Source organism: Dendropsophus ebraccatus, chromosome 2 (assembly GCF_027789765.1).
Source record: "Dendropsophus ebraccatus isolate aDenEbr1 chromosome 2, aDenEbr1.pat, whole genome shotgun sequence".
In the NCBI taxonomy this organism is placed as follows: domain Eukaryota; kingdom Metazoa; phylum Chordata; class Amphibia; order Anura; family Hylidae; genus Dendropsophus; species Dendropsophus ebraccatus.
In genome coordinates, this window is record NC_091455.1 from 120,310,889 (window position 1) to 120,320,979 (window position 10,091).

Genomic DNA, 10,091 nt, shown 5'->3' on the forward strand with positions numbered 1-10,091 from the left:
TAAGCGGGCTAAGATCTCTGCTTTCACCGTGGCATAATCCCGGGCTTCCTGCTCGCTTGCTGCTGTGGCTCTGCGATGAGGAAGGGTGCCAACACCTCAGCCCAGGATTGCTGCGGCAGCCTTTCGCGGGTGGCCAATCTTTCGAAGCCCATCAGGAATGCCTCTATGTCATCCTCGGACGTCATCTTTGTCATGGCTTTCCGGACTTCCCTCCTGGCGTCATGTTCCGGCATCGCTGCACCCAGCTTTTGTTGTGCAGCCGCTAGTGCTGTCATCTGCTGTGCTAGCAGTCTGTTAGTTTCTTGCTGCTGTAAGTTGAACTGAACCAGCTGCTTAATCAGCTCCTCCAAGATTGTGGCTTTTTGCTTCAGCGCTGTTGAAAGCTAGGACATGCAACAAGTGTATGCTTCACTGCACCATGCCCGCTCCGAGCCACCATATGTGGGGAATAGCTCTGGTCGATCCTAGGTAGCAGTGCAGTAAGCAGGGACACAGACAGGGTAATGTCCAATTTAAGTGTTTTTATTTCACACTTAGTGTCAAAACACAAAGCAAACCTTAACAAAGGCTTAACCCCTTAAGGTCAAAGCCAATTTTCGTTTTTGCGCTTTTGCTTTTTCCATTTTATGTTTACAAGTCCATAGCACTTGCATTTTTTCACCTAGAGACTTATATGAGCGCTTATTTTTTGCGAAACCAATTGTACTTTGTAATGACAGGCATTTTTTTCCCATAAAATATGCTACGAAACCGGAAAAAAATCATTTGCGCTGTCAAATTGAAAAAAAAAAGAATTTGTTTTGATTTCGGGGAGTTTCGCATTTACGCCGTTCGCCCTGAGGTAAAACTGACTTATTATGCATGTTCCTCAAGTCGTTACGATTACAATGATATGTAACATGTATAACTTTTATATTATGTGATGGCCTGTAAAAAATTCAAACCATTGTTAACAAATATATGTTCCTTAAAATCGCTTCATTCCCAGGCTTATAGCGCTTTTATCCTTTGGTCTATGGGGCTGTGTCAGGTGTCATTTTTTGCGCCATGATGTGTTCTTTCTATCGGTACCTTGATTGCGCAAATAAGACTTTTTGATCACTTTTTATTAAATTTTTTCTGGATTTGATGCGACCAAAAATGCGCAATTTTGCACTTTGGAATTTTTTTGCGCTGACGCAGTTTACCGTGCGAGATCAGGAAAGTGATTAATTAATAGTTCGGGCGATTACGCGCGCGGCGATACCAAATATGTTTATTTATTTGTTTATTTATTAATTTATATTTATAAAATGGGAAAAGGGGGGTGATTTGGACTTTTATTAGGGGAGGGGATTTTTTATTAATAAAAACACTTTTTTACTTTTTTTACATAAACTAGAAGCCCCCCTGGGGGACTTGTATATAGACAGCACTGATCTCTCGTAGAGATCAATGCTGTGTATATACAAAGCAAAGATCATTGTAATCTGTGATAGATTGCTATGGCCTGCTGCAGGCCATAACAATCTATTGCCGAGCCGGGATCAGCGTCATTCCGACGCTGAGGCCCGGCACGAGCAGAAGAACGGATCTCCCCCCCGCGATCGCATCGTGGGGGGGAGATCCGTCCCACTAGACACCAGGGATGCTGTGTACAAAGCACTTCAATGCAGCTGTCAGGTTTCACAACTGCATTGAAGTGCTTAATTAGCCGGCGCGGCAACGGGACTCGCGCCGGCTAATAGAGGCACTGCCCGGCTGCAGATTGCGGGACCCCGCTCTGAACACCCCCCGCGGCACCATGACGTACCAGGTACGTCATGGGAAGCTAAGGGGTTAAACACAAATAAACCCTGCTCGGCTGAGCACTTACTAGTACATAACCAATCCCTGACTATACATAGGACCAGCTATCCAGCCCACGGGTACTAATAACAAAGAATGGTGTGGCCCATGCAATACCTTCCGTATTCCATCAGACAGCTCTCCAGGTATGGCCACACTCAGCACTGCAGTGAGCTTCTTTTTAAGGCCCTGATGACCCCCAGCTGTGGGCTATGGAAGCCCAGGACCGAAGCCTGGGTGGAGTGAGCGTCCCACTGCCAACCTCACTCACTCCAGAAAAAGCAGGTCCCAGTACGTATTTTTACAATCTGTCTATGTTAGCTATGGCCAACACAGACAACCAGGCTATCAATCCTGCTTTACCTGTGTCTGGGTTAACCCCTTGGTTACCAGAGACACACCCAGGGCTTACCAGACACAGTTTAACCACTTCAGTGGCAGATATCTGTGCTCCCAAACCATGCCTCTCTTACAATATATATATATATATATATATATATATATATATATATATATATACATATACACATACATATATATATATATTTTTTTTTCGTGTCATGTTTTGACACCATATACAGAAGGGATAAGGTTAGCAGCCTCGTGGGGATCTTGTTAGCATTGCACCCCTCAGTGATACATTCATATATTCATTTTGTCTTCCTTAGAGATAGGTAAACGAAGAATGCCCCTTCAGCCATACACTAAGTGAGCTCATAGATGAGCCCGGGGAGGCCACACACATGGCTCGGATGAGCCAATACAGGGCTGATAGTGTGGACAATGGGTCGCGGATATGAGTATATGGTTGGCCCACCATTATGGAGACTGACAGTATTGGAACTATTAAAGCGATCACATCGGACATTTTGCACTGCCCCTAATGGATGGGGACCAATCATCCCTCTGAGATTGGGTCAGCAGGTCTTTTATTTACAACTAGAGGAGACACACCTCCAGCTTGATGGTAAGTCATATGCAATCTGTAGACTTTACATCATAGATGATGTCATCAACTAATTCATCATACATAGCACACCATATTGGGGAGTTCTAACAAAACTTTCAGTGATCAACACTGCTAATTGTTTTTTGGGGAGTGGCCCCATAGAGTTTACCTATACAAGGGAGATCAGCACCATAGGCAGATTGATAGCTATGCTTCCTGAAGACGCTGCATTTTGCAGTGAATCATGTTGAAGGGGCTATGTTTTTTTCTTTTAAATTTCTAGCCCTAGTGCTCCAGATATATTATATACATAAATCAGTGACAATAACGGAGATATATAATAAAAATTTGTGCACTTGTGCATGAGCAGTGAAGTATGTGTTCTTCATATTTTTGTTACATTTCTCAGCATGCTTTTTTTGAGTAATTGAATAAAAGTAAAGTTTTAGTCAGGTCCCTAAGGGGGCTCTATTCTATGGGGCCCACAACCTGTGGGACAGGTGGTAGTGGTTATACTGGACCCCCAACCTCCGACTAGGAGGGATTGTGATTGTTGTCTTCTGGAAGTTTCTCACTTCTGCACTAGAGATGAGCGAATTTACAGTAAAAACAAAGCAAATTGCTTTGTTAGCTCAGCAGTCAGCTGCCTTTGAACTCCATGCCGCTCCACTCCATGTGCCTGGAAAAGCTGGATACAGTCCTGTAAAACTGGGAGAACTTTCCCAGGATTAGATCCAGCTTTTCCAGGCACCTTGAGCAAAGCGGCACGTAGTTCAAAGGTAGCTGGCTCATAAGCCAACTGCCGAGCGAACAAAGCACTTCGCTTAGTTTGTACTGTAAATTCGCTCATCTCTAATCTGCACACAAGATCACAAGATCTTGCCAGCCAGAGTGACCATTGGGTCAACTCTCTTACCAAGGCCCTTCTGCCCTACTACTTTGATGGGGAGGGTGGCTCTAAGAAGAGTCATGGTCGTTCGTTCTTTCCACCTCATGGCTTGTTTTTTTTTCTGTTATGCTTTGTCAGCAGTGAGACCTTATATAGGCAATCACCTGAATTTACCACCGGTGGACTCCAATATAGGTGTAGAAGCATCTTAAAAGATGATCACGAAAAATGGGAACATTTTCAAGTGCTATACGCTATAAGTCTTTAGTTTATAAGCTATAAGTCTTTAGTTTTTCCTTTTTGACAATTTTTTCATTATGGGATAATGAGTACAGATTAATGGGGTAATTTAATTAAATTTTTTTTTAAACATGAACATAAAATGTGAAAAAAATTTTAAATGCATAGTATAATCTGCAAAAGCCCTATGGGGAGTTTGCACCAAAATCCACATTATTTGATTAGGTTTTGTCCTGTGGTACATATATTGTACCAACACAATTGTCACAATCCACACAAAGTTAATGTGGTTTAACCAAACTCTGACTGATGTGAAAAAAGAAAAAAAAAAACACAAAAAGATAAACCTATGACGGACCTGTTTATTTCCATTCCCACTGCGAAAAGAATTACAAGAGTTAATTTATATGTACCCCATAATGGTTCTGTTAAAAACATCCCCACATATAACACCATCAACAGAAGAATAAAAAAGTTCTAGTTCTTAGAATGTTGTGGCATAAAAAACCCTTTTGCATGTGTTTTATTGTCCTAAAGTAGGAAAAAAAAATATATATATATGTATTTAAAGCACCTCTACCATCTCCTGCTGAAACAGTGTTTCCGGGGACCAATGCGATCTCATCTTTGATCCTAGGAATCCATCCACCTACTGCACTGCCATATATTTACCCTCTAGGCTGCCTTGAACAATTTGAGGGATACATTATACCTCTTGTTGGTGTTTTTTCTTTTAGGCCTACCTCCAATCCTGAAGCCACAGCCTGGAGTAGCAGCCAACCCAGTGCGCTGCACACCTTGGCTGAGTGCCTGCTGTGGTTTGGCTCCTCGGTCCACACCAGGGATTGCCGGCAGATGCAGACTCTCTCCAGCTACCCCCTCCTTAGTCCTGGTTGAAGGATGCAATCTCCAGTGCCCAACAGAAGGCAGCCTGGGGGCATTCTTTCTTAAGGCCCTATTACACAAAGCGATTATCGGCCATATTCGGCCATTATGGATCAGCACAATGTTGGCTGATCGTTGTCTTTCAACATGTTGAAAGCTCAATGATGAGGATAGCAGCAATATACTGCCGGCGCTCCACCTAAGAGGAGCAGTAGCAGCAGACGGCTGCTATCTTTTATGGGCAGCCTGGCTGATCCAGCAATCGCCCGGGCAGTCCCCTCGGGTATGCGCTCGTTGCTGACGCTTGCAATAGCACCGGCAGCGAGTGGGGGAAGAGGAGCAAGCAAGCGCTGACGTGACTGCTTACTCTTAATCGCCCCGTGTAATAGGGGCTTTAGTGCTTACATGCTCCAACCACATTGCAGGAGACCCAGGCACGCCTGCGGTGGTCCCTGATTTAAGCAACAAGGAAGAAGAGTCTCCCCCCATCCCACCCCCACAAAAAAAATGTACACAGCAGACAGCCACCAGCACAGCGAGTTTTGCCTTCTATAATATATCTACCTAATACCCACACGCAAAATCCCTATCTATTGAGGCCCTAAAGATGTCTTCTTACTAAAAAACAACTGCAACCTATTTTCTGACTGTAGACTGTTTACCTTCAATACTCTAGCACTACCATCTACTGGCGAATTGTGGTTACTACATGTATCCAAGTATTCTGGCTAAAGTGAATATATAATAGTACCACTTTGTTGGATATTTACATAAACAATTACTGCAAAACAGGTCTGTTTTCTTCTACCTATACCTGGTTCTAAGCTTTAATGTGACACCCTCCTGCTCTCCTACAAAGTAGGTGTATTTGTGAGATGAGCCCCCACTAATGTGAATCGGACCTTCTCAACCTCAACTCTTATGTCTGGTCCCCCTCCCTCCTTAGACTTTCCTTCAAAGATCATCAGGAGACAAATCAAACAAACAGACCCCAATATGACTCCACTCTGTGGCACATTACTAGAACTTTTTGCTACACAGCAACTTGCTCCCTCATTTTTGGGCCCTAACGCATCCTCCTCCCAGATGATGATGGGTCTGACAACAATACCAACAAAATAGTACAAGAATGCAGGAAGAGTGGGGCACAGTGTAGTAATTAAAATCTAACTTTCATTATGGTCCGTTTAAGACTGTGTTCCAGAGTTGTTATAATCAGGTTACAAACTGAGCCTTCAAGAGCTCAGTATGCCAGTATGGACAAGAGCTAGTACAAATGTGGGTTGTAGTTGTATTAATAAACATCAATCATACTACCATAATCCCATACAATTCACAAAGAAACCCCTCCCAATGCACTTCTAAGACTCATATTAGTGACAACATCTCCAATTTCACTGTATACAATGGCGCTAATTTACTGTATGTATAGTATGTATTAATTTGACTTACTCCTGAATTCTAAAAACAATCAGATATTGAACTGATCTTATATCCACAGCACATTACTGCTATGTTACCTAGAGATTTTAAACAATGAAGTAAAGCGTAATCATGATAAAAACACAAAATGTTGTCTTTTGCAGTTACAGAATGAGGGAATGGTCAACTACTGCTTTGATTATAATCGTCCAAGTGAATTACATCTGACAGGAAATTTGATTATATTATACCCCTGCCATGGATTGGGACAAAGTCAGGTATGAAAAGAATATAAGACAGGTGCTAAATGTCCCCTTGTTTACTGTCACCAATTTGCTAGCTTTTTGGTTGTTGCATATTTATAAGTCATATGATATCACATAGCTATTATTGAATTAAGTTTCCATTGGTTTAAAAAAATCATACAGACTGGAAGCTTTGCACAAAAATAAGGGGGAAAAAAGTTTACTCAAAGTCATGACATTTTGTACATTGTGCATGTGACACTGCAGCAACCTCAGCCCTCTCTCATTATGTTTGGCACATGGCCACCGAGGATCACATGTGCAATGTAAGCAATTTTATCCCAGTACTTCCTCTGAGACACTGGAATGGTGACTAAGCTTTTTCTTTTATATATTTTACCTTTTTTTATTAAACTAATGGAAAACCCCTTAAAGGGGTTGTCGACTTTATAGTAAAACTGTTCAGTGCACAATATAAGGGAACTCACAGCACTTACCGACAGCAGCTTCCTGTGTACCTCATAGATCTAAAATCAGAATTCCCTCCTCCAGGCTGCCCTGCGGCGATCATGTGATCATGCCCCGTCCCCCAGTGCCCACCACTGAGCCTGTATATGCCTATGTGGAGGACATGGGGGCAGAGCATGCTCCTCCATGTCGGCCATCTTATAGACTCACCACAGAGCAGGGCAGGGCAGCACAGCCTGGAGGAGAGGAATCTGATATTAGCTCTATGAGATACACAGGGAGCTGCTATCAGTATATACAGTGAGTACATCTGACTAATACTGTACACTAAACAATTTTACTATAAAGTGGCCAACCCATTTATAGATAAAGGTTCAACTAAGACTACTCCTCTTCATGTGTCTAAAGGTAAACTTCACCTTGATGAAGCTACTTATTTATCTGCATAGCAACATAGAAAGCATATTGCTGTGGAGGTGTTTTGGGGTATGTTCCACAGTTCAAATTCTGTGTCAAAATCCATGCAGAATAATCTGATCCCTCTTTTTTATTTTATTGGGAAATCCATATCACTGTTCAAACAATGCAGGTTTTTGACTTCTCACGAAAACCACAATGGGTAGCCTGGTCGAATCTGATGCCAAAACCACAGCATGTAAACTGAATGTCCATGGCAAAAATCCAAGGGTATGCCTTAGACTGTTGCTACATCCCTACACATTCCTGTAATGTCTATGTAGGAATTTGGTAAATGCATAGAAAAATACACTACCGTTCAAAAGTTTGGGGTCACATTGGAATGTCCTTATTTTTGAAGGAAAAGCACTGTACTTTTCAATGAAGATAACTTTAAACTAGTCCTAACTTTAAACAAATACACTCTATACTCCAACCAATCCAACTTGTGGCAGCTGCTTCTAGAAGCGTGGGGTGCAACTTCTCCAGCTTACCTCAACAGAATAATAGCTAGAATGCCAAAGGCGTGCATTGCTGTAATTGCTGCAAAAGGTGGATTCTTTGACGAAAGCAAAGTTTGATGTAAAAATAATGTTATTTTAAATATAAATCATCATTTCTAACCTTGTCAATGTCTTGACTATTTTCTTTTCATTTCACAACGTATGGTGGTGAAGAAGTGTGACTTTTCATGGAAAACACAAAATTGTTTTGGTGACCCCAAACTTTTGAACGGTAGTGTATATTACATTTATTTAGAAGAAAAATGTAAACATTTCAATCTTAAGGCATTATCTATTTTATACCTTTCAGTTCTTTGAATACACGTCACATAATGAGATCCGATACAACACCCGTCAGCCCGAAGGTTGTGTCACAAGGGATAAAGCCTCTGACTTCCTCACAATAGCATTCTGTCGAGAAAATGGGCAAAATGTGCTTGATAATCAAAAGTTTATTTTCAAAGAGGTATGGCTTTACCTAACAGAACCTTATAGAAAAGAAAATCTAATCATTTAATGACAAACAGAAAAGGTTATTGATACCAGATGTGTAAATGCAAGAGTCCGTCTCAAAACAAGATCCAACCTGTTTACAACATATTCATAGTATGTAAAAAGGTAGAAAACTCTCTCATCCCACCAAACTAAAAGGAAGACGCCCTGTGCTGTAGATAGCTCCAAAGGATGTCTCCTCCAAAAGAGCTGTGGGGGAAATCCAAAAGAAACGCAATGATTTTCCTTATTGAGGGTATGTTCACACTGAGGAATAGGCGAGAAATTGAAGAGGAAAAGTACAGCTCCATTCATGTTAAAATTTTGTAACTAAATGATTAACAATAATTCAAAAGCAAATGTTAACTTAGGGCACATTTTGTGTTTTACAGGACGGTACTCTGCTGCACCAGCAAACGCAAAAGTGTGTTCAAGCTGAGAGGATTGCTAACACAAGAAACCACGCACCTGTATTAAGACCATGTTCAAACTCTGACCTACAGAAATGGTTCTTCCAGGAGAGAAGCTGATCCAATCTGTTGTAGACCGGTGCATCTACATTTATCAGCTACCTTTTCACAAGTCTAAGCAGTATGTAACTCTGCTTCAACAACTGTCCCCGTAAGATTTTGGCATTTTTTATGAGAACATTCCCTTTTTCGGACCCACAAAAAGAAAAATGGACAAATATGGACACAGTATGGGTGCAAAAAAAATAAGTAACATGAGAATGTACCCTAAGGATCAGGAACACTGGTCATCACTACCAATTCAATTACATAATCAATAATTCTCTGGAGGATTGGCACATCTCTAAACTGCAAACTGCAACTTACACACATGCAAACAGAAGTCTGCATGTTATTTATCATACATGGCTGTGCTTTAACTTCTGTACAGGGACACTGAAGAGCAACAAATGGAACTAGATTTGCATTTCCAGGGAAATACATAGTGCTTGAAAAGAGAGAAACTTTAACCCTGGGTGCAGCAGCAGAGAACAAACAGGATTACTCAGTGGGGGAGCTATTCAGAGTGCTATTCAGAGGTCAGAGAGGTCAGTGGTGACTGTCAGAGGAGAGAGCCTGTGATGTTGCTGTAAATTAACTCTTTGTTGTCCTGTTTTGGTGCCTTGTTTCCCTCTCTCCATAGGGAAACCATGAAGACAGGGGGGAGAGCTTCAAACTGCTTTTTCATGACAAAAATTCATTTTTCGGCTAATAAACCCAACTACAAAGTTTCTTAAAATTGCCTGTACTATTCATTTCTGCAAAAAAAAATTTTAACAGTGACTCTTTAACCCCTTAGTGCTGCAGCTAGTTTGGGCCTTAATGACCAGGCTAATTTTTCAAAATCTGACCTGTCTCACTTTATGCTCTTATAGCTCAATGATGCTTTAACGTATGCTAGCGATTCTGAGATAGTTTTTTCGTCACCTATGGCACTTTGTTAGTGGCAAAATTTGGTCACTACTTTGTGTGTTTTTTGTGAAAAACATCAAAATATCATGAAAAATTTAAAAAATTTGCATTTTATGAACTTTGAAATTCTCTGCTTTTAAAAAAGAATGTCGTAGCACATAAATTAGTTACTAAGTCACATTACCAATATGTCTTCTTTATTCTGGCATAATTTGGTAAACATATTTTACTTTTTTAGGGTGTTATGGGGCTTAGAAATTTATCAGCAAATTATCACATTTTCGTGAAAGTTTC

At 41.1% G+C, this 10,091-nt stretch overlaps 1 protein-coding gene across 1 annotated transcript in view; it reads left to right on the plus strand.

The window, feature by feature from the left end:
- LOC138784167 (polypeptide N-acetylgalactosaminyltransferase 12-like) overlaps positions 1-9,429 on the plus strand; it is a 28,349-nt gene extending 18,920 nt beyond the window's left edge. The window contains exons 8-10 of the mRNA XM_069959679.1: positions 6,377-6,490; positions 8,195-8,350; positions 8,769-9,429. Of these exons, the coding sequence (XP_069815780.1) occupies positions 6,377-6,490; positions 8,195-8,350; positions 8,769-8,906 (408 nt within the window). The 3' untranslated portion in view covers positions 8,907-9,429. The remainder of the gene's footprint in view (positions 1-6,376; positions 6,491-8,194; positions 8,351-8,768) is intronic.
- Positions 9,430-10,091: the final 662 nt, after the last annotated feature.